At 35.8% G+C, this 25,267-nt stretch overlaps 1 protein-coding gene across 1 annotated transcript in view; it reads right to left on the bottom strand.

The window, feature by feature from the left end:
- Col25a1 (collagen type XXV alpha 1 chain) overlaps window positions 1–25,267 on the bottom strand; it is a 468,385-nt gene that overhangs the window by 90,047 nt on the left and 353,071 nt on the right. The window contains exons 11-12 of the mRNA XM_058583779.1: window positions 16,637–16,663; window positions 14,580–14,624 (exon numbers count right to left, since the gene is read on the bottom strand). Of these exons, the coding sequence (XP_058439762.1) occupies window positions 14,580–14,624; window positions 16,637–16,663 (72 nt within the window). The remainder of the gene's footprint in view (window positions 1–14,579; window positions 14,625–16,636; window positions 16,664–25,267) is intronic.

The following is a 25,267-nucleotide window of genomic DNA, read 5'->3' as shown; positions in this document are numbered from 1 at the left end:
CAAACTCTACATAAATGTAGCAGACAAATAAAATATAAAATAAGAATCCTATGCCCAAATTCTAAGTGTTATTACTGCCCTAGATCCTCTGTGATTTTGTACCCCTGCACACTTCTGTAAACTCCCAAGGATACACGCACCTCAGTTTAAGAACTTTGATGGAAGGGAGATTCAGTTTACACTAATGACCCTGTGTAGCAGCTCCACTGTCCTTTATTTAGTCTGTGTGGGATGGCCAAGTGCACTATTCATCGTGTTTGTGTGTGTGTGTGTGTGTGTGTGCACGCGCGCGCACGTGCATGCATAAGTAATCATTGAAATTTTATTTGTGCACTGTTCATCCTTGATTATATGTCTTCTCTACATTTCCACACTAATTTCTACACAAATGAGTTAAGTACATTCAAGGATGTGAGCACAATGTAGGCTGGTTGAGACACTAAGATGGCCAGGCTGCCCTACTAGGAGACTGGAAAATAAATCTCATGGCCAGAGATGGATCTTGGTCCTAGCTCCAGCAAAGCTGTCTTTGGTGGGCAGAGAGGGGACCCAGGAAAAGGTGGGAGAGATGTTAACCAGCAGTTGTCCCCTCCAAGTCCAGGTCAACCTGTGATGTGAGGACTGAAAAGAGAAGGTAAGAGTGACAGGAGGGGAGAAGCAGGGGTGGGGTCGTGTGTGAAGGACAGTGCCAGGAATGAGAACTTCAGTAGCTTCCAAGAAAGACCCTAAGCCCCGCAGACTCTGTGAGGGGAAGAATGGTTACCTTAGAGGATTAAAGACTCCAGCACCTAAGCATATACTTATCTCAAAATAGTGATACCCTATCTCAAAGTAGAAAAACAAAACAAAACAAAAAGCAGGGCATGGTGACACATGCCTGTAATCCCAGCAGCTTGGGAGGTTGAGGCAGGAGGATCGCAAGTTCAAAGCCAGCCCCAGTAAAAGCAAGGCGCTAGGCAACTCACTGAGTCCCTGTCTCTAAATAAAATACAAAATAGGCCTGGGGATGTGGTTCAGTGGCCGAGTGCCCCTGAGTTCAATTCCCGGTACTTAAAACAAATACACAAACAAAAAGGGCTAGAAATATAGCTCAGTGGTGGAGTGTCCCCGGGCTAAGTCCCCAGTATATCCCCCTCAAAAGACTCCATTCATGTGGCCTAACAACATTTACATAGACGCGGTTTTATCCCTCATTCCCTCTGCTTCTTCCCGCAGATGAAGGTCAAGCAGTAGCTGACACTTTATCATGTCACCTAAAGTCCCCAAGCATTACCACTTACCTCATGAACTCACTCTAACATCTGCTTTTCCCTAAGACAAAGCACTTAGAATACAGTGAAATAGTTTAGTAGAAGGGGATCAGGTCAATGACTTTTAATAGACAAACACATTCAGACAGGGTAAGTAAGTCTCCCAGGAACAAAAGCTGCAAAAAGGTAGGTATGACATTAGAACCCAGGTTGTCTCATTCTTCTGAGCAGCTTCTATCTTAAAAAACTCATTCAATTTCATTGTTTCCTTTCTGCTTAATTTTAGCATGAAATAGCAAAGTAGCTCTAGGAAGCATCCCAATATTTCTGCTTCCGGTGGTGCAGGGCCAATGGCTTGCACTTCTATGGGCTCAATGTGTCTTCTGTTCTGATTCAATATTAGCCCGAATGGAGTAAGATGTATAATAATAGTTAACATTATTTGTTATTGTTGGATTCAAGATGTTACTTGGTTACCTAAGCCCTGCAGACTCTGCGAGGGGAAGAGTGGTTCCTTATTCCTCAGAAATCTGAATAAATTTGGCTTCAGACCCACTTTCACAGGCCTCAGATGCCTGAGACCTGCTTTCCCAACCCCACTGCTCAAGTTCTTGTCTCTGCATGAACTGAGTCAACTCTGGTTCACCCCAGACTGATTCAGGTGGGTCAGTCAGTTCTTTACCCATTGCCTCAAAGGGCTCATCCTGCCCCAGCTTCTTGTGAATTCAAGACTGACTATGTGGTGCTCTGACTATGTGGTGATCCCAATGACATCACATCACAGAGCACACAGTTTGTCTTCATGTCACTGGCTTCTCCTTTCTCTTCCTAGCCTCCCTCTCAGACCATCCTGGCAATTCAACTTCTCTCTGTGAGGAGCAGCCAGCAGTTTTTAGCTCCAATTTGCACACCCAATGCCAGATTCTCTGTTTTTCCTTTCCTGGAGGTGAAGGAGGCTTTGTAACATGGTGAAAGAAAACACAGACAGAGTTGGTTATTCATCAGAGAACTGCCATTCTTGTAGGGAAGTTTGGTCTTGTTTATCTAACCAGCAAACTCCCTTCCCCAAATTAGAATCTCTGTCCACATTGGTAATACGATATTAATGAGTAGAAAAGTAGACAGATAGATCAACCAGAAGCTTAATGCAAATATGCTATTTCAGGTAATTTGCTGAAATGGGTCTTAAATTGATCAAAGTAATATCTAAATTAAATCTAGTAACCAAATTTTCATTATGCTCTTTAAAAAAATACCCATGTTTAAGAATTACAAATGTCTAAAAATGTAAAATAAGAAAACATTGTTGTATCAATAATATAAGCTATATATTAAAGCTATTTAATAAAGAAGTATAAGCTATTTAATAAAGAGGTCTTCTGGCTAACACTTAATTTTAATTTTCTATATTGCTAATGTAGACAGATAAGTAGAAGAATGGAAATGAAATGCAGGAAAATAGCTAAGAATTTAGGGGTCTCAGAAGATAGACCAATTGAGTTTATCAGGATGAAATTTACATAAATAACAGGAACTATTTGTTTTGAGCACACTTGTAATGTTTGATGGCCAGGTAGTGGTACACATGGATCCCACTGATGAACTCCCTATCTGCCCCCTCATCCCTGCTATGAATAGTTTGAATGATATATGTTTTTTCTTTTACAAAGAGAATGTGTTTAATTTATAATGGAAGTTTTAACTAGCTTTGTTCAACTGGAAAAATTCTAAAGGTCAGTGGAGAGTAGAATGAGATAATACTTTACTAATACTCACTTGGGCACCCAGGAGATTTGTGTCATGGAAGTATTAAGGCCTCTAATGCAGAGAGGAAAGTTCTCATCTTTTAATAGAAAATTATATTTATTATATTTACAATTATACTTACTTCTTTTATTTTTTCTGATTAAACTCTGAGGTAAATATTATAATCTCTATTTGACAAATGAGGAAACTAAGGTTCAGAGAAGGCAATTTGTCCAAGGTCATACAAATACCTAGGAGCAATGCTAATCAGGCATTGGGTATGCAGTGCTGAGATTTTCGCATTCACATTAAACCTAGTAACCATATTTTTATCATGCTTTGTTAAAAACTACCAATATTTAAGAATTACAAATGTCTAAAACTATAAAATAACATAATAGTTATATCAATCATGTAACATAATAGTTGTGTCAATAATGTAAAATAAAAAATATTACAGTTGTATCAATCAATGTGATTTTAAAAATCCACATTCTTAACTACTATTATGCATTAGAAGCAGAATTTCTGGCTTTGAAGGCTATTCAATCATAACACCTGGGTGATCCTAGGGAGAATATCTGTGCTTTTGTACCTCTATTTTCTCATTAATAAAATGGAAATAATCACAGCATTTACTCCATAGGATTGCTATGAACTGTGTGAGTTAGTATGCACAGAACCTTTAAAATAGAATTTGGCAGCTAGTAAGTGCTGAGTGAATTTTAGTAATTATTTTATTTTTTGGTACAAGGGATTAAACCCCGGAGATGCTTAACCACTAAGCCACATACCTCCCCCCGATCCCCGCAATCCTTTTTATTTTTTATTTTGGGACAAGGTCTCCCTAAGTTGCTGAGGCTGGCTTTGAACTTGCCATCCTCCTGCTCTAGGCTCCTGATCCTCTAGGATTACAGGTATGTAACTGTGTCCCGCTAGTAATTATTTTATACAACTTCTGTTCTCTGCACTAGGCAAAGAACAGAAGATAATCCTGAAAAAAATTTAATTTCTTATAAATTAACCTCAACAATGCTGTGTTGTTTTGTTTTGGGCACTGGGGATTGAACCCAGAGTAGTTTTACCATGGAACTACATGCTAGTCCTTTTTATTTTTTATTTAGAGACAGGATCTTGCTAATTTGCCAAGCTGGTCTCAAACTTATGAACATCCTGCATCAGTCTCCTAAATTGCTGGGGTTACAGGTGAGAACCACCGTGTTCAGCATCCATGCTGTTTTACAGTTAGATAATGGTTGGCCCCTTGGCACTGTGACCAGAGGTCAAATAAATGAAACCTGGTAGATGTTACTATGTTATGATTATCACAATAAACTATCTCAATGCAGTTTTATTTTTAATAAAAATTTCAAATTCTAAATTGATATTAGAAATTAGATCTAATGATACAAAAACTGGTTTTGTGGCTTATATTATTTTAACATTTTAGTGGTGCAAAATTTGGAGTATTGGTTATCCATGATAAATTTAAAAACCCCATAGTGATTAGTACTATGGTGTTTTAGAACAGAATTCTAAGACCAAGGTTCTCTGTAATTTGTGTGTATTACAACATAGTCATGGTTATTCTTTCCCTTGACAACACTTGTCAGATTTTAATTCTCACTTAAAAAGTCACCTATTCCAGGAAGCTCTCTTTGTCTTCCAGAGGCCAGACTGCCCTATGCTCCTCTTGCATACTACTAAATAGCATTGCAACTTAACATACTTTCAGCATATTGTTTAATAAATGTTCTTATTCCCCTTAGCCTGGAAATTCCATGACAGTGGACACAGCTTTAACTTTGGTACTCAGTTGGTGCCTGGCATTTTGTAAAGTTTGAATAAATCACTGTTGAGTGAATTATTGGAGAATCAATACGTGAACCAATGGACATATGTAAGGGAATCTAGAGGCAAAAGCTTTCCCAAATTACAGATACAATTTACTCAGAACTAATGAGTCAATATTTCTGTATGCTCTTCTATTAAAAAATATAGTGTATTTTAAACTAAAATGGCAAATAAATAAACTTCATGATGTGATTCATTCAAATACTTCCACTCGTGGCTTCTTTGTCCTGCAATAAATTCCTTTGATTTTTATTCTCCTCTCTCCCAATATTTTCATTTACTAGAATGATAACTAGTTCTGAGTTTCATTGAAATATGCTGAAGTGAACCGAGGGGGAAGTGGTTTGAAGGAAAATATGACCATAATTGATTTATTTCCAGCCAGCATTAAAAAGCTTCTTTCAATTAACTTTTTATTCCCTTCTAAAGGAACTTAAAATTTATTACTTAAAGAACAGAACTATCTTTTGTTCCATTGAAACAAGTGAAATGGAGTGCAAAGTCACTTCAAGAGCAGGGCGAGCCTGAGAACACCTGGCCCATACTCAGGGTTAAAGTGATTTGACTTTATAAAATGCTCTGTAAAAGGAAAATGATGGTATTCTTTAAGAAAAAAGGAGGCGTCCTATGACTATAGCTACTAGCAGAAGAGCAGTCCCATATTCTCAGAATTCTAATCTACATAATTGCTGATTTTAGACAACAGGAAATTTAATAAATATAATCTAATTCCCACCTCTAACCCATAGAAGAACTGAATTATTGTAAGATTCTTTCCCTGAACCATTAACTATTCTGTAATCAGAAATCAGTCACTTATTTTGCTCTTAATATCTTTTCTTAAGGTATAGCATCAGAAAGTCATAAATATACGGGGTAATAGATGACTGTGTAAATTGTGTTACAGAAAAATTTTAGGTGAACTAGCCAGAAGACAAACAGACCACAACACATTGAAATCCTTCAGGAATTTAATTCAGACTCTTAAAATGATGGAGTCAAGGTAGTAAAGAAAAAAAACCATATGTTTAGTGGTTACAGCAAATGAATCAGGAATAAAAGATATCGGGTTCACTGTATAGCTCACTGTGCAGCTTGAATCAATGGTTTGACCTTTGGAAGTCTGAGAGGCTCAATTTATCGGCTCTCTAAATATACTTACAATAAAAGTGCCATTAGAAGTATGCTGTGAAGATTAATGTCAGGGAAGAACTGTGAGACTCATGTGTAAGAGATGAAAGGAATTCCAAATACCACAACTATAAGCTAATTAAAATTTAATGTTACTTAAAAATCACATAGCTAGCTAGGATAGATTCATAGGTGACACACTAATATCAATTTTTAATTTAAACAAATTTTGAAGTTTTAAAGACAATAATAAATTCTGAAACAGGATTATGAAATACTTATCATTTTGCTTTGGAAAAAAAAAATCCCTTATGACCCAGGCCTCAAAAAATTCTAGTCTGCCTAGGCAAAATATATATTTAATCCTGAAGATCTTTGACGTTATTTTCATTATTTTTTCTCTTTAAAAGGAGATGAGGATATGAACTCAGAGGAGCATGAGCTCGACTTGTTTTGGGCTGTTTATCTGTCTCTACCTCTTTTCTTGCATGGCACGTGCACCAAGGCTGGTCACTGATTGCTATTGAAATAAATTGTCATTATGATGAAAATGGATACCAACCAAGATTCTTATATCTAGCAAAACTAAGCTTTAGATTTGATGATGAATAAAAACTTTCCATGATAAACAAAAGTTTAAAGAATTTACAACTAGGAAGCCTGCACTACACAACATCCTCAACAAAATATTCCACAGAGAGGAAATGAAAAACAATGATGAAAATCAGCAGAGGGAGGTATTACACTAAAGGAAAATCTAATCAGAGGAGAAACCAAGGCACATTAAATACCAAAAGTAAACAAAAATGGCAAGGAATACAAATCATGTCTCAAAAAATAACCTTGAATGTTAATGACCTAAACTCACCAATCAATAGACATAGACTAGCAGATTGGATAAAAAAAAAAAAAGACCCAACAATATTCTGCCTCCAAGAGACTCATCTCATAGGAAAAGACATCCACAGAATGAAGGTGAAGGGTTGGGAAAAGTCATACCACTTACATAGACAGCGAAGGCAAGCAAGGGTTTCCATCTTCACATCAAATAAAGTAGACTTCAAGCTAAAGTCAATAAAAAAGGATAAAGAAGGACACTACACACTGCTCAAGGGAAACATACACCAACAAGACTTAACAATTATAAATATATACTCCCCAAACAATGGAGCATCTACGTTCATCAAATAAACTCTTCTCAAGTTTAAGAGTCAAACAGACCAGAACACAATAATTTTGGGTGACTTTAACACACCTCTTTTATCACTAGATAGATCTTCCAAACAAAAGCTGAACAAAGAAACTATAGAACTCAATAATACAATCAATAACTTAGACTTAACTGACATATATAGAATATTTCAACCTCCAATGAGAGAATACACTTTCTTCTCAACAGCACATGGATCCTTCTCTAAAATAAACCATATACTATGCCACAAAGCAACTTTTAGCAAATATAAAAAAGTAGAGATACTACCCTTAATTCTATCAGATCATAATGAAATGAAATTAGAAATCAATGATAAAATAAGAAATAAAATACACTCTTACACCTGGAGACTAAATAATATGCTACTGAATGAACAATGGGTTACAGAAGACATCAAGGAGATTAAAAAATTTTTAGAGGTGACTGAGAACACAGATACAACATATCGAAATCTCTGGGGCAGTATGAAAGCTGTTCTAAGAGGAAAGTTCATTGCATGGAGTTAATTCCTTAAAAGAAGAAAAAGTCAACAAATAAATGACTTATATTACATCTCAAAGCCCTAGAAAACGAAGAACAAATCAACACAAAAAGAAGACAGGAAATAATTAAAATCAGAGCTGAAATCAATGAAATTGAAACAAAAGAAACAATTGAAAAACTGACAGAACAAAAAGTTGGTTCTTTGAAAAAATAAATAAAATTGATAGCCACTTAGCCATGCTAATGAAGAGAAGGAGAGAGAAAATTCAAATTACTAACATATGTGATGAAAAAGGAAATATCACAACAGACACTACAGAAATACAGAAGATAATTAGAAATTATTTTGAAAACTTGTACTCTAATAAAGTAGAAAATATCAAAGGCATCAACAAATTTCTAGAGTAAAACAATTTGAATCAGGATGATATACATAATTTAAACAGATCAATTTCAAGTGACAAAATAGAAGATACCATCAGAAGTCTACCAACCAAGAAAAGCCAAGTACCAGATGGATACACAGCAGAATTCTACAAGACTGTTAAAGAAGAACTAATACCAATACTCTTCAATTTATTTCAGGAAATAGAAAAAGAGGCAGCACTTCCAAACCCATTCTATGAGGCCAATATCATCCTGATTCCAAAACCAGGCAAAGACACATCAAAAAACCCGAAAACTTCAGACCAATATCTCTAATGAACATAAATGCAAAAATTCTCAATAAAATTCTGGCAAATTGAATATAAAAACATATCAAAAAGATTGTGCACCACGATCAAGTGGGATTCATCCTAGGGATGCAAGGTTGGTTCAACACATGGAAATCAATAAATGTAATTCATCACATCAATAGACTTAAAGATAAGAATCATATAATCATCTCAACAGACACAGAAAAAAGCATCTGACAAAATATAGCACCCCTTCATGTTCAAAACACTAGAAAAATTAGGGATAATAGAAACATATATCAACATCATAAAGGCTATCTATGCTAAGTCCCAGGCCAATTTCATTCTAAATGGAGAAAAATTTAAGGTAAAAACTGGAACAAGATAAGGATGCCCTCTTTCACCACTTCTATGTAACATAGTTCTTGAAACACTGGCCAGAGCAATTAGACAGATGAAAGAAATTAAAGGGATACACAGAGGCAAAGAAAAACTCAATTTGGCACTATTTGCTGATGATATGATTCTATACCTAGAAGACGCTAAAAGTTCTACCAGAAAATTTCTAGAACTAGTAAATAAATTCAGCAAAGTAGCAGGATATAAAATCAACACCCATAAATCAAAGGCATTTCTGTCTATCAGTGACAAATCCTCAGAAAGGGAAAAAAGGAAAACTATCCCATTTACAATAGCCAAAAAAAAAAAAAATACTGGGGAATCAACTTAAAATAGGTGAAAGATCTATATAATGAAAATTACAGAGCCATAAAGAAAGAAATCAAAGAAGTCCTTAGAAGGGAAAGAAGATCTCTTCCTTGCTCTTGGATAGGCAAAATTAATATTATCAAAATGACCATACTTCCAAAAGCACTATATAGATTTAATGCAATTTTGATCAAAATCCCAATGACATTCCTCATAGAAATAGAAAAATCAGTCATGAAATTCATCTGGAAAAATAAGAGACCCAGAATAGCTAAAGCAATCCCCAGAAAGAAGAATGAATCAAGTGGCATCACTATACCAGACCTTAAACTATACTACAGAGGAATAGTAACAAAAAAGCATGGTATTGGCACCAAAACAGACTGGTAGACCAATGGTACAGAATAGAGGACACAAAGACTAACCCACATAATTACAATGATCTTATATTAGATAAAGGCACCAAAAAACATGCATTGGAGAAAAGAGCCTCTTCAACAAATGGTGCTGGGAAAACTGGAAATCCATATGCAACAAAATGAAATTAAACCCCTATCTCTCACCATGCACAAAATTCAACTCAAAATGGATCAAGGACCCAGGAATACAACCAGAGACCCTGTGTCTAACAGAAGAAAAAGTAGGCCCTAATATCCATCAAGTGGGATTAGGCCCCAACTTCCTTAATAAGACTCCTTTGATGCAAGAATTAAAATCAAGGATTAATAAATGGGATCGACTCAAACTAAGAAGTTTCTTCTCAGCAAAAGAAACAATCTCTGAGGTGAAAAGAGAGCCTTCATCTTGGGAGCAAATTTTTACCCCTCACACATCAGATAGAGCACTAATCTCTAGGGTATATAAAGAACTCAAAAAGCTAAACATCAAAAAAACAAATAACCCAATCAATAAATGGGTGAAGGACATGAACAGACACTTCTCAGAAGATGATATACAACCAATCAATATACAAATATATGAAAAACTGTTCATCATCACTAGCAATTAGAAATGCAAATCAAAACCACTGTAATATTTCATTTCACTCCAGTCAGAATGGCAGCTATTAAAGACAAACAACAATAAATGTTGGCAAGAATGTGGGCACAAAGGTACATTCATACATTGCTGGGGGGACTACAAATTGGTCTAGCCAATATGGAAAGCAGTATGGAGATTTCTTGGAAAACTGGGAATAGAACCACCATTTGACCCAGCTATCCCTCTCCTTGGTCTATACCCAAAGGAATTAAAAACAGCATACTACAGGGACACAGCCCCATCAATGTTTATAGCAGCACAATTCACAGTAGCTAAACTGTGGAACCAACCTAGATGCCCTTCAATAGATGAATGGATTTAAAAAATGTGGCATATATATACAATGGAATATTACTCAGCAATAAAAGAAAATAAAAATCATGGCATTTGCAGGTAAATGGATGGCGCTGGAGAAGATAATGCTAAGTGAACTTAGCCAATCCCCCAAAAAACAAATGTCAAATGTTTTCTCTGATATAAGGAGGTTGATTCATAATGGGGTAGGGAGGGGGATCATGGGAGGAATAGAGAAACTTTAGATAGGGCAGAGGGGTGGGAGGGTAAAGGAGAGGGCATGGGGTTAGAAATGATGGTGGAATGTGATAGACATTATTGTCCAAAGTACATGTATGAAGACACAAAATGGTATGAATATACTTTATAGAGATATGAAAATTTGTGCTCTATATGTGTAATAAGAATTGTAATACATTCTACTGTCATTTAAAATAAAAAAATTAATTTAAAAAATGGTTTATCATAATATCATTTTAAACAGTCCATGCTTCTCAGTGTTATCTGAAGGATTTAAAATATTCTGACAGAAAAATGAGAAATTATACCCCAATTGATTCAAATGTATGAATTGCCAAGATCATTGTAATGTCATGTGTAGCTAATAAAAAATATTCTGACATACACATACACATAGACACTTCTTGCCATGTGTACATTTGTGTATGTGAATATAAATAAAATGTTGATATACCTTTAACTGTGAGAATTACAAAAATAATAAAATGGGCTGGGAATGCAGCTTTACCTTTCTCCCCTCTCCTCTACCCCCTCCTCATTGTACTGGGGTGTTAGAGTCTGTAAACAAGTCAAAATAACACCTGGCATTTAGCCAGGGGAATGTTAGAGTTCGTAAACAAGTCTGGATGGTGCCTGGCAAAATGCCAGAGGGAGTGGTTTGAGAAGTAACAAAAACAAGCCATTAAGTGTGGAGATTCCTTATTGGTTGACTGATGTATCTAGTTTATGCTAATTAGATAAGCTCTGTGGAATGTATAAATACTGCTCCTGTCCTGCAATAAATGGCTCCTACTCCTGCTGTATCAAGTACACAAGTTATTCGTCACCCCCGGTTATTTTGCTGCAGCCGGACTGCGGCACTGGGGACTGAACCCAGGGGCACTGTGCCACTGAACTACATCCCCACCCACTTTCTAAAATTTTATTTTGAGACAGGGTCTCATTAAGTTGCCCAGCCTGGCCTCAAATTTGTGATCCTCCTGCCTCAGCCTCCTGAGTAGCTGTGTTATAGGCAGGGCCACCATGCCTGGCTGCCGAGATTTTTAAAGCATGATGGTTCTACTATCAATGCTTTTCAAAATTTACTGAGCATCTCTTATATAAGGTTCACTTTAGACACTTAGTCTAGCAAACCAAGGTCCATCTCTACATTTTATACTGGAGACTGAAACAGGTTCTGTAACTTGCCCAGGCAAGGACCTTTTTAAACACAAGCACCCTGTCTTTGACTGGAAGACCATATTCTTTCCTCTACACCTCACTAGGCTTATGCTTTTCACAGAAGGATGCTTAGTAACTAGTGTAGGTTGGGATGCTAGAAGGAACTAGATTAGAGTTTAGTGCTGGGTTACTGCAAGTCTTTTTTTCCCTAGCACAATCTAAAGAATTAGAAGACCATTACAAAAAACTAACATTCAGATTAGCAAGTAAGGTGACTAATAGAGGAAAATAAGTGCAAAAAAAAAATCACCATCAAATGACCAAGGCTAATTACCAATTTTGTCAATCTGCATGACAGATAAAAATGTCTTGTAGAAAACAAAATATTGTATCGAAATAATTTACTTTTCCTTTGTTTTTCAAACACAAGAAAAAACATTTTTTTTTATTTCCTGGTTGTTATTTGCCATATTTCATGGCTTAGAAATGATAACCCTCTTTTAACAATTGTTTGAAAATGATTTTCTGGGCATCAAAAGTATTTCTTCAGAAACAGTGAATCTATAATGTGGAAGAAAATGTTCTCTCAAGACAGTTTAAGGACATGGAGTGCTTTTTAAAAATTATTATGTCATTATAAGCTCTCTCTTTTAGAAAAGCACTTTTAGAAGTTCAAGATTCCTTCTGTGAGTCCGAGCTATAGAATTATTATAGTACTGCCAACCTTGTCTTTACTGTCTAAATGACCAGCCATCTCAGTGAAGGAGACTCCTGTTTGTACCTTCTTTTCCTAAAGACAACATAACAGCTATTCCACTGTTAAATAATAAGGAGGATGAACAGAAGTTCCATATACAGAGTTTTATGTCTAGATTGATGAAGCAGAAAAAACAAACTCAAACTACATTTTGCTGAGACCTTCATAAAAGTGTGAAAACATTTGGTTTCTCTAGGTTTTAGAGAAAACACATTGCAAATGCCACAAGGATGTATAACAAAACATAAAACTGCAAATATTAACTGTCTCGTTCCTTGAAATATAATTTAAACTTGGTGACTAGGACAAGAAAATGTCACATTCCTTTCTCTTGCTAAGGAAATTGCATATTTCCTTGCAAAAATAAAGAATACGCAGTCTTCAAAAGAATCCATGTGACAGCTTTAAAGTTGTTTTGTTTCAGGTTAAAGGTTTCTATAAATTTTCATGATTGTGGGAAAAAGAAAAAGAAACAAAGAAGACAAAGCAAAACATTAACCATAGGCACACAAGTTTTGGGTTTCACCAATGTTAAAAAACATTTCGAGTTATATAATTTTTCAATTGATCCTAAAAAGGACAAACTTACGAATTGTGTTTATGTTTCCCTCCATGACCTGCAATGCTCCACCCAGAAAGTTAATCTTCTGTCCTTACCAGAATTTGTGAAGCAAAGTGGAAAATGGAGCTGCGGCATGGTTAGCTAGCCTTGAATGAGTGCTGCATGCTTGGTTTATGGCCTAAGGATGCCATAAGCCTGGGTCAAGAACATTAATTTCACTTGAGAGGCGAGTAATTCCGAAAGAGAGTCTTTACCAAACATAGATTCATCAAATTTCCAGAATTTCACTAAAATAAAATGAAGGGAAATTTCACTAGTAATAGCAAACACTAATATAAGGGCTTCATGTCTGTTCCTTACATTGACCTTATTGGGAAGGACCTGCTACTGTCTCTCTCTTCCAGAGGAGAAACTGAGGCCAGAAACTTTAAGGACTTGGTCAAATTCACATTACCTCTAAGTAGCACACTCATGCTTTTAGCCACTTTGCAAGTTCTGATAGAGAAGCCACGATGGAGAAAAGATGGAAAGGATTATGAGGCATCTTAGTCTCTCTGCAAAGGCTGGCCTCCTTATAATTTCAGAGTTTGGTCCAGGGCACATGGATTTAAAATATTCTGGGAATACAAGCAGATGAGTCACAGGATTTCTAAAGCCTAGGCTCAGATCTCTGAGGGGGACAGGAAAGTCCCTAACTCTGCATCCTGCCTTCTGGTAGACTAGCCCAGCCATGGGCTTTGTCAGCTCTCACAATGGCTTTCCTGGTCTCTGTAGAGGTTCCAGATTGCAGAGCCAGTCAGGACTGTTGGGGAGCACAGAATATCAGACTTATCCACGGGATTACGCTAGATGCTTTGTCCACCGGTAAGTATGTAGAAGGAATAAATACACTGAGGCATGGGAATATGGGTATGTGGAGTTGTGAAGTTCTGGTTTTACTTTATTATTCTCCCTCGCTATTAACAGTACCACAAAAGTATTAATATGAGTATGGCAAGCGTATTTAACCCTAATTCTGTTCAACAATTAAAAAAGCTTGCTTCTGGATTCAGAAGTTTTTATAGGTTCCCTCTGTAAAAATAACTTTTGTTAACCCAGAAACAGTACCTAGTTTAACCATGACTAGAATAAACTAGAGTGCATTTTGTTCTTCAAGAAAAATGTTAAATTTGGCATTTCCCTAAGCCATTTATATTTATGAAAAAGATATAGCTGTATCATACATATAACTGATCAAACTGGCATTCAAAATACTTACAATGGAAATTTTTCAGTTTCTGACTAGTGCCTTTTTCAAAATGACACAGATTTGATCATTTGTACCATACTTTTCCATACTTCAGAAGTACATGTAGTACTTGTATAAGCACAAAAACTTATTGTTAACTCATTCACTAGAATAATTTTGTGATTTGAATGCTCTCCAAATTATAAAAGAAATTATATATTCAAAGGAACTCACCTTTTGTCCATTCATTCCTGGGATTCCAGGTGCTCCAATGGAACCCTAAGGAGATTCATAATTAAATTAAATTGCATAATCACACAATATTTCAATTCTAAATTTATATTGTGTTAGTTATGTCAGTCATAACTTTACCTTGGTAAAACATCACAGAACTTATGTGCAAAAAATTATAATATTATGTTTTTTTCAGATCTTATTCACTATCTGAAAATATATAACATAGGTAGTCTTCAAGCTTTCTCAAAAACTCAAGTTAAAATTTAAACTTGTTTCCAAATATCCACTTAACCCTAATATGATTTTAAAGAATTTCATGTCATAAATTGAGATCCATATCTATCAGAAAGTTATATGGCTTTAAATTTTGTTGTTAAGAAATAAATAGCCTTTGTTCCATCTGGAAAAAGCCTTACACTAGCAGTAATTCTTGAATTTCAAGAGTGTAAATAACATAAAAATATACTAAAATAACAACTGTTTGTCCTACACCTAAATAAAGGACCCATGTTGTAAACTCAAGATTTTTGTATTTGGAGTATTTTCCCCCTGGACTCTCAGGTAGTATGTTTATGCCACCCAAATTTGAATGTCTTCAGAGTGGACTCAAAAAATATCATAAATGTTATACACTGATCAGGAAAAGAAAATACCTTCTGCACAAAACATTTTAAGATGTGTGTGCGTGCAAGTGCACACATACATACTTGGGTGAGTATGGATGGTTGGGCATAGATGGGGTGCACTGAGAGTAAGAAAGCTAATTTGACTCAAGAAAATCTAAGTCATTTAAGTGGACACAGAAGCATTAGCAAACAGTGATGTCATTTCCTTCCCTTACACCTCCCTTTTAGGCTCTGGAGAAATCATTTTAAAATACAATGTGCTTATTCTTTGTCTAGAACTAGAAAACAGATTTTCTTCTTTGTAGATGTATATTAAATTTCTTTAATAATAATGGGAAATTTTTTTAATAGTAATGACCAACCAAAATCTGTTCTAAAAATCAGTCTACCCTTTCCCCCCCAAAAGTAATTATATGCAAAACAAATTAAGATGGTAAATTCCTTGGTTCATTCAATGATTATATGGGGTGGGTCATTAAAGTACTTCCCGAAGGCTGAAGCAGTAATTTTATCCTGGTCGAATGTGGATTAGGGTAGCTTTACAATTTCACACCATGCTTAATAGAGACATTATTGAGAGGGACAAAGTGTTCCTATACACAAGTTGTCTCACAACTCGTTGGCTTTTACTTGGTTTGTAGGATTATGTTTCAACAGATGCCACATGCCCAGTGCTTGGGGGATAAAAAGTCTCTATCTTTGATGGATTCCAAAGATAAAGAATAATCACTTTTCCACCTGTTATAATAAAATTGTTTTCTTTAGTTTTCTGCAGGTTAACTATCCCTTTTTCCCCCCTGCAGGAGGGGAGGTTAGTGGGGAATGGGGGACTTCCTTCTATTTTGTTTGCAAAGAGCCTTCTTCCTGCTAGTGACATATTTACCTCTGTGGTATTGGTGTAATTTTAGAAACCCTAGATTCTCCCCCAGGAGAATGTAATGGTCAATTTGGATGACTGTGGATAACACTGAAATGACAATCAGGAAGTCACTTTTCAGTTACCTTGGCAAAGGAGGACACTTAGTGGACCCCTGAAATGCAGCAACAAACACATTTTTCATCCTGGGCAGTTCTGTGGCCCTTTGGTTATTACATATTTGAGCAAGACCATGCATTCAATTTGCAATGTCATTCGATCTTTTGCATTTTAAGTTTTGTCACATTGTTTAAACAGTATTTGAATTAAAAATTCAATAACCGACACTTTCAGCAGACAGCTTAACACGGTCTGCTGTGGATTTTCAGAATTTTCTACAATGGAGTTGATTAGAAATCTAATGCTACTCTGTATGAATTATTTTTAGAAAGCAGAATGTACAAACCAGACTGCTTCAGCATGGCTTACAGTAGCTAATTCTGCCCACCTCTCTTGCAGGCCATTAGGCGATGGGAGTATAATTACTTCCACAGCATTGTTAGATACTCTACCTTTTGTCCTGGAGGCCCCAGAGGACCCTGAAAAAGAAATATAATTTAATCAACATAACACTATAGCCATTCAAGCTTAGATGACTAATTAAATCTGTCCTATTCTGTAGGTTCTCTTTGCTCTACTGAAATACAGTGATGCTCAAGGAAAATTTTCAGTTGGAAGTACAGATGGGTGTTTTTTCCCATTTTATTCTTTTTTGAAGAACATTCAGCATATGCAATAGGGTTCTGATTATTTCTCCAGGGAGAGAAAAAAAAAAAAAGAACATTTGCTGTTCCAGTGCCTCTGTTTCTTCAAATACTTGCAGATCTATCATATCAATCTCATTTAGAGGGGCTGCAGGTATTTTTGCTAGAAGCTGTTACAATGCAATGCCCTTCCCCAACTAACAGACATTATGTGAATTCTGCATCTGCAAAACTTCAGTAAGCAGATTTGCAAAGGAAATAATTAAATAGCTTACAAAGAAACATACTTTGTTCTATTCTTTCTCAGAGAAAATGTGGTCAATTGACCTGCACAAAAACTTGTTTACAAACTAGGGGTGGCCAAGGTCAACTGTGGCACTCAGTTTGTACCTGAAAAGGGAACAAAAGATGCTGCCAACTGTTGCTTAGTCTATAATGGGAGTTGGGGGATACAATGTTTAGTGAGATGAATGAGAACATTTACACAGAAAATGTAAATGTGACAGTTTTGAGATTTAGCAGTTTAAAAACCACAAAGTCAGTGTTGGGATTCTGTTGGCTTTATTTAGAGCAAGGCATGGCTTTGGGAGAGTGGAAAGGAACACAAGGACATATAGCTACATTTCTGACTTTTTGTGTCTATTTTAAAATTAAAATATTAAATACTTCTAACCCTTTCAAAAATGTATTTACTTTTTTGTATGGTTTAGTGAAGTTATAGACATTATCATTTCATGTAAAATCTCTTTTGCTCAATACACTTTAATTAATGGAAATCTTAATTTCAATGTGTGACATTTCCATTAATTAGGATCTTAGATTCATACTCAGTTACATTAAATAAAACACTAGGGTGGTCATTAGAGGAAGAACTAGTCATGCATCATTGTTTAAAATTAAAAATACACAATGTTCAGGAACATTGGTGAAACTGTTCCTCATGGATCTTTTGTAATCCTACAAGTAAGACTAATAATTTCCTCATATAATCAGCTTTAGGTTATTGAAAGTTCACCATTTACTACCATTTTTATATATTCCTATTGATATCCTCAACCAACCCACCAAAATTTTAATGAGCTTGCTATCTACATATCTGTGGTCACTCTCCCTACCCATTCTAATTCTTCTATTTAAAATTCTCTGTTTCAGGTTTGCAGAGAAAATAAGAGACTTCAGGTGTAAATTCCCTCGACATCATGTCTCTCATCAACCCCAATCCACATGGACCCTTCTCTGGTATCAGAGAAAGAAGATTCCCACCTCCCATGCAAGGCCAATTCATTTGGTAGGCTCTGGAATCCATCCTTGGCCTCTGTCCTCAGGAATCTGTTTCCATCAATTACCCCTACATCCGTATCAGAGCCTCCCCTTCTCCACCAGTTCCTTCTCCTTAGCACATAAACATGTTTAATCATTTCCTCACTTGGGTAAATTGTTTGGGAAGTAAATGTTAATGCTGAGTAAAAGGCAGAGTTTAGAGGTTGTGGTGATAGGAGATCTGAGAATGAAGACAAGCCGTGGGTCTTATCATTGTCTAGGATTCCATTTTCTCAAGTGTCTCTAGAGCATTTCACGTCTTAAAATGTTGATGTTAGAAAGGAAATCATATAACAAGGAGCACATTAATGCAATGTTTAGACTGAGAATGTGTAGGTTCAATTCACAAAAGGTTTCTTTCCCATTGTAAACCTAACTTTGCCACTTGAAAAAATATTATTCCCTAAAACTGGATATTTCATTACATGGATATATAACCCAGGAACGGACTATTTAAAATGAAAATAAGAGAAAATTTTACATCAAATATTTTAACTAGAGGCCAACATATCTGGTATTTTCTATTTTGGTTTATGCTTATGGTCACATTAAATCAGAGATTTAGAAAAACCGATCATAGCTCTTAAATCCATAAAATTATATTAGTTCTCTATTTTAATGCAATATTCATGGATAATTGTAAAGAAAGCATTATTGTTCCCTTCACTTTTAGGAAATTAGTGTTATTTTTGGTAGAAAAATAAAAGCAGTTTTTAATATTTAACATTAATTTTGAATTGTGAATACATGTCTTATAGTCATAATTCTGCTGCCAAGAATACATTCTCAGCTTTTGAACACATTAGTAAAAAAAATGCTATCTAGCCAAGGAGAATATAATCCATTTCCAAGAGGAAACTGGGAATAGAGTTGGACGTAAGGCAAAGATATACATTTGTAAGTATACACACAAACGTACACACCCCGGTTATTTTAATGAGCAATATTTTACATGCGTTTTTAGTATCCTTGGATGAATACTACTACTATGGACCTCTAATGTTGTGATAATTAAATTTAAACTTACAAAATAAGATTTCCCTGCTTAACATTTATTTTGAAATTAGAGTATGTTGCCAGTTGGTTAAGATGTCTACGTTTGATTAGTCTTGTGGCTTCTGGTACAAATAAAGCAATGGACAAATACCATAGATTCATTCATTAATTGACCTAATCTTTCTGAACTTATTTATACTTTCAGCCTGCACAATAGCTGAATGAAGTAAGTCATCAATTCATTATTTACTAGTTAAACTAATGCTTCTTATTATTCTGAAAATTAAAATTCTAGTGGTTTAAGATTTCTAAAATAAGTCCATTATTATTATCCCCATAACTCAACAAGTTTGGATCAAGTAGTTTTCCAAAGTAGGGCTATAATCTTCTTGGTCCATTTTTATTAATCAATGAAGTGCTCCTTTCTTAGACATTTTCTTGACAGGCAAATTTGAAATTTGCATATACTTTGCACACAACCAAATAAGGTGGAAATACTTAAAATAAAATTTTTATTTTTCCAGATAGTTTCTATGTTTCAAGTTTAGAAATTATGCAACACATAGAATCTTAACCTATTAAGCTATATTTCTTTAACTCCAAAAATTCCCACTACAATTTGAATCTTAAAATATACTCATCTCACTATAGTTTCTGGTTGATATAAAATGCTTAAACTTTGCATTGAAGAATTATGCACATAATTATGAACATAATTCTAACTCAACAGATGAAAATCAAATGAGACACTGAAAAATTCTAAGTATGAATTACCAACACCACGTAGATCTTTACACCAGAGTTTCCACAATCTTCCATAAAAGACCACAGAAAAATGGGCCAAACAAAGTTCAGATAGAAACTTGTAAACTAGTAAGGAATTATACAGCGCACTTGATTTTCCTTCCTGTTTCCCCTTCCCTTGCTAGATTCCATTTCTGAAGATTATGTACAATTTTCAGCACATGGTGAGCAAGTAAGTTAAAGAAATACGATAGTCCCCACGTTGGTGATCATCTTCCCCAATATCAGTTAACTCTGGCCTGAGAGTGATTCTTTACTCCTGCTCTGAGCCCCTCGGATACATAAGACTCTCTCTCTGGTCCAGTCCTCTTCTCCAGCTGCACTGCTGTGCCCTTGTTGGAGCCCTCATCTCTCTTTCACCTAGCTAATGTGACAGCCATCTAATGGCCACTCTACTTTTAGCCTCCTTCAGTCTTTCTGCACACTGCTGTCTGAGTGAGCTTTCTAGAATGCTAATGGTTAAATATTTCTGCTTAAACATCCTTTGATGGCTTCTCAGAGTTGAAGCTTTGGTAATAGTTGTACATCATCCCATAAGCCATGCTTCCAACACCTCTGGCTGCCTGTTGCAATAAGGGGCTTCTCTCTGATCCTCTCTCCTGAAACCACCTATAAATCAGAGCTCAGTGTCCCTGCCTGTGGGGTTCAGTTCCCTTCTTTTGTTCTCCAAAGCATCCCTATGTTAGGGCCTTTTCATAGAACTTGACAACATTATTGTAATTGTTTGGTTACTTCTTTCTTTACCCCAAACACCTTTTATTATGCATAGTAAGTGGCATATATTAATTGCTCAGTGAATCCTATTGTGTTCATTCATTTATTCATTCACTTCACAGTTTGTGAGTACCTACTGACTGCCAGGCAATGCTCTAGGCACTGGAAAGCCAATGTCAACTAATAAGACAAAACTCATGCCTTCCTGGACTTCATGTTCTAGTGAAGGGAGAAAGACAATAATAGATGAAAACAAATTGAATCAGGGGGTTAAGTGCTAAAGCAAAGACAGGGAAGGGAATGGGAAGTATTTTAAATGGAGGGTTGATGAAGACCACAGTGACAAAGTGACTCCTGAACAGACAGCTTTGAGAGAGGTCAGGCAGGCCACATGAATGTAGCAGGGGAAGGATGCTCCAGGCAAGGGGACAGCAAATGCAAGGTCCAAGAGCTGGGAACATGAGAAGTGGATTCAATGAACACCCTGGAGGTTACCAGTAAATTAGATATGGAGAGGGAAGGGGTATTTGCATGGCCTTATAGGGGCTTATGAGCACAACGGGATTTACTTGGAGGGTGATAAAAATGATAGAATAAGGAATAAAGTCAGTCAAGATTTTTTTCTTATAAAGACAATAGTGTCTCAAGATATGAATGGCAAGGCTTCTTACCCTTTTGTTTACCTGAATTATTCTAATGCTACTGGTTTATTACAATAGCCTCCAGATTTACTTCTAAGTGTAAGAGTGGGTGGAAGAACTCAATTCTGGCTTCTACAATCAAAGAGTAAAGCAAAGATCATTCTCATTGCATGGCGTCATAAACACTGAGAGTGTTGTGTATATCAGTCTATGGTCTCTAATGAACCTCTGAGAGTCATCATGCAAACAGTAGCTGGAATTATCAATCCAAGTTAATCTTCAAAGCAGGCAGTTAAGAAATTGATGATTCTACAACCATTATGCATTGGCTGTACTTTCCAGTTCACATATATTTTTAAAAAGGTTTTTGCTTGATAGATCATGGAATGGAAACAAATTAATGATTTTTTCTGACACTAGTGAAGTTAGCATAGATTTGATTGAGGTATTAATTACTTAAACAGGATGCAAAGTTTCTAAATGATGTGCTTTAGGAAGCCTCTTGGGAGATGTTTTAAGGCAAGTTCTGGTTGCCTGCTATTAGGAAATGATGTAGGGGGCGGACACAGTTCCTGTTCTGTCCCTGATGGCTAACAGTAAAATTTGAAGCTCTGAAAGCTGCTGGTCATTGCTGTATATAAGAATATACAATCAGCTTCTGTAATAAAAAACACAGGGAACAAAAAAGAGGTGTTCCATTGGTAATGGGGAGAATTAAAAAAGCCTACACTATTAAGCCATTTAAAATTAATTCCTTTTTGAGTTAAGAATTTTTCCATGATTTAATAAAAGTGAGACATAATGAAGAAAATGCTTTTTAAAGTCTGGTTCCATTGGGAATAATGATAGCATGTATAATCTAACTTACAGAGCCATAAAACATCAGTACCAGATTTTCTCAAGGATTTTGTGTAACAGATTTTAATTACAACTTTTTGAAGATATTAACCTGGTCAAATGCCTCATAAGATCACAAAATACATAAACTTGGTTTATAAAAAGTTAAGAGGAAATTTGAAACAAATAATGGAAACTTGTCTGATTTAAGAAGCAACCATTTAAGACATACTTACATAAAATTCTATATTCTACTTGGATGTTTGATGTGGGAAGGTTAAGAAACATAAACTCTAGCCATTATTATATGTCTGTCTGGAGTGGAATTCAAGAGATGTTTTACAAGATTGGATTTCATAGCTGAAGTGTGTGGAGATGCCAAACCAGAAACTATTGGGAATGTTTAGAATATAAGAGACTGTGCTGAAATGTTTTCATTGTGAAGGCCAATGATTTAATTGAACAGTCTGTGGAGGAACACAATGTAAACAAGAGTGAAGGCAGTGCTGAGATGGGGTAGCTACACCTCTTGGATCAATTCCTCATGGACCATATCTCCATTTATATTTATCATTTATATTTTCCCAAGTAGCCCATATCCTCCCCCGGTTAGTCTTCATTTGAAGTTCTTACTCATTCTTACATGGATTATGGTCATAGCTCACACATCTTGTGAGCCTTCTTCAGTTCACCCAAGGCTAGTAGATTTTACATCTTCAGAATTGTAGGTTAGTACTCAACAAAAATTATTGTTGGCAAAACTAAAACAATGCATGAATGAATGTAAAAGTTATAAAATCCTGTTTTAGATATCTACAATTATTTTACCAAACTGTCATCCTGCTACCTGGCATGACACTGGAAAGAGCTCCTGGTTTTGAGGCAATTGTTTCTGTTTAAGCATCTGAGACACTTATTTCAATAAGGTAGCTCCATAATTTCTTTGAAAAAAAATTTGCCTAAAATCTGGAGCTCATTAATAAGATGGTGTTCCGTAGCACTACATCTATTCATGAACATTTGATGAAAAAATTTCTAATGGACTAATTATTTTTCAAAAGTAGCAAATTTTTTTCTGACTCTGTATCTCACGGGCTCATTCTCCTGGGGGGGAAAAATACTAAACAGGGATGATTCATTTATTGGTATTTCTCAAAATCATGAGGCTATGACCTTTTTAAGGGAGGTCTCTTAAAACTCAGGAAATTAAAGAGGTAATACATTTTTCTCACTGCTTGACAAAACCAGAACCCAAGACTAAATATTGAGTATTAAATACCACTTGCCGATGAAAGACAGATCTAGGTATTTGAGAATCTATGTTCTGATCAGGTTCCAAAACAAGAGACTCTATATCACCTTTCACCAGATATCCACAGCTGAAATTAGCTCACTCATTCCTTCTACATATTTAATAAATTGTTTCTTAGTGCTGAACCCCAAATGGAAATGACCCAAAAAGAAAGAAAAATTAACAGGCTCCTCTGCCCTCCACGATTACACACACTTCCCTTGCGTATCATAAAGGAAAGAGATTTATGGTTCATAAAGGCCTATCACCCCATACTACACTCAGCAGAAAATATTTCTATTGGGTAAAGTATTAAGTGCTTTTCCTATTTTAAATCAGCAACGTTGAGAAACACTGGTTCCTAGAATTTAAATATTCCATGATCCACAGAAGGTCTTAAATTTAAGAGTATAATAAATAGTCATATGTTACTAAGATCTGTTTTCTATCTAGATAGATCAGTGTTGTCTAATAGAAAGTTTTGAAATTATGGAAACAGTCTATATTGCTCAACCCAATAGGGAAGCCACTTGCCTCATGGCTATTGAACACTTAAAATGTGGTTACTTGCAATTTTTAGAAAGTGAAATTTTAATCTTACTTAATATAAATTAGTTGAAATTAAAACTGTTACATACACTAGTAGATACTGTATTGGACAGTGTGGATTTAGACTAAAACACATAAAAACTGTAATCAGCTGGATTTCAGCATACTTCTGCCACTATTCACCTTGTGACCCCAGCCAAGTTACTTCTGGTGCTGTATTTTAGGTGATTTCTAAGATTTCCTCTGAATCTGCTGCTGTGCCCGATTTGAAACTAGCTACCTAGTGTGACTAGAAATTAGTGCAATTACTTTTCCACTGTCCTCATGAAAATCAGTCTTTTGGTTACACTATCCATATTCATGAGCCCATGTATATACTCCAAATATATTCTAATCTATAATACTTAAAAGACTGTAAGAAGATGCAGAAGAAAAGGCAATTTATAGTAATTCTGTTAGATTTATCTTGCTTAGCCCCACCTCTGGGGTGAAATGACATCTAAGAAGCTGATTTATTTATATTAGTATATGATTTATTGGTTTGTTATTCATTCAGTTTACCCAACATAGGAAGTACCCACACCTACAATAAGATGTGACAAATGTTGTGAGATGCTGGGTATGAGGGAAGATGACAATTTCTTACTTCGTTTGGAAAAGGGTGCGTGTATATGTGTACATGTGAAGTTTTCTCAAAGGAGGTGAGAACAGCAGATCTACTTTTTTAAAGCTCCATTCAGTTAAGGGACTCTTGGACTCCCCTTAGACCCAATTAAGAAAGCTCCTGGTTTGGGACCTGTGATTTAGAGAGCTCTTCTCTGGTTGTGTTTCTCCTGAGGTTAGGAATCTATGAGTTGGTGGGGGCATGCCCACCTGTATTCCTTACCACCTCAACCTTAAATGATGCTTTGGGTATTAAAGACCCTGGAATTTTCTGCTCCAATGACTTCAAACACAATGAGTTGCCTCTTTCCCAGGTCTATTATTCTGAAGGTGAACCACACCTTTGGTGTGCACAACAATGAATTGGAAGAGGGGGCAAAAAGGTGGGTATTTTGAGGGGTGTGCATGAAATTTGGTCCCCTGAGCATCCAAGAGTCTGAGTCTTATAGTTTGAAAGGGGTGGGAGAAAAAAGGAAGCAGGCCAGGGACTAGGAGCTTGTCACACAACTCTTTCCAAGTCACCACACTCCGACTTTGAATTTTAAGGAGGGCAAATTTTCCATGCCATTCCATGAATTTTAAGGAGGGCAAATTTCCATGTCATTCCATGTCATTATGAAAACG

The sequence above is a fragment of the Marmota monax genome, unplaced genomic scaffold (genome assembly GCF_021218885.2).
Source record: "Marmota monax isolate L192 unplaced genomic scaffold, Marmota_monax_Labrador192_F-V1.1 WCK01_AAM20220418_F8-fsc00002, whole genome shotgun sequence".
NCBI classification, from domain to species: Eukaryota; Metazoa; Chordata; class Mammalia; order Rodentia; family Sciuridae; genus Marmota; species Marmota monax.
Note: the sequence above shows the minus strand (reverse complement) of the source record. Positions and strands in the feature narration are given on the sequence as shown.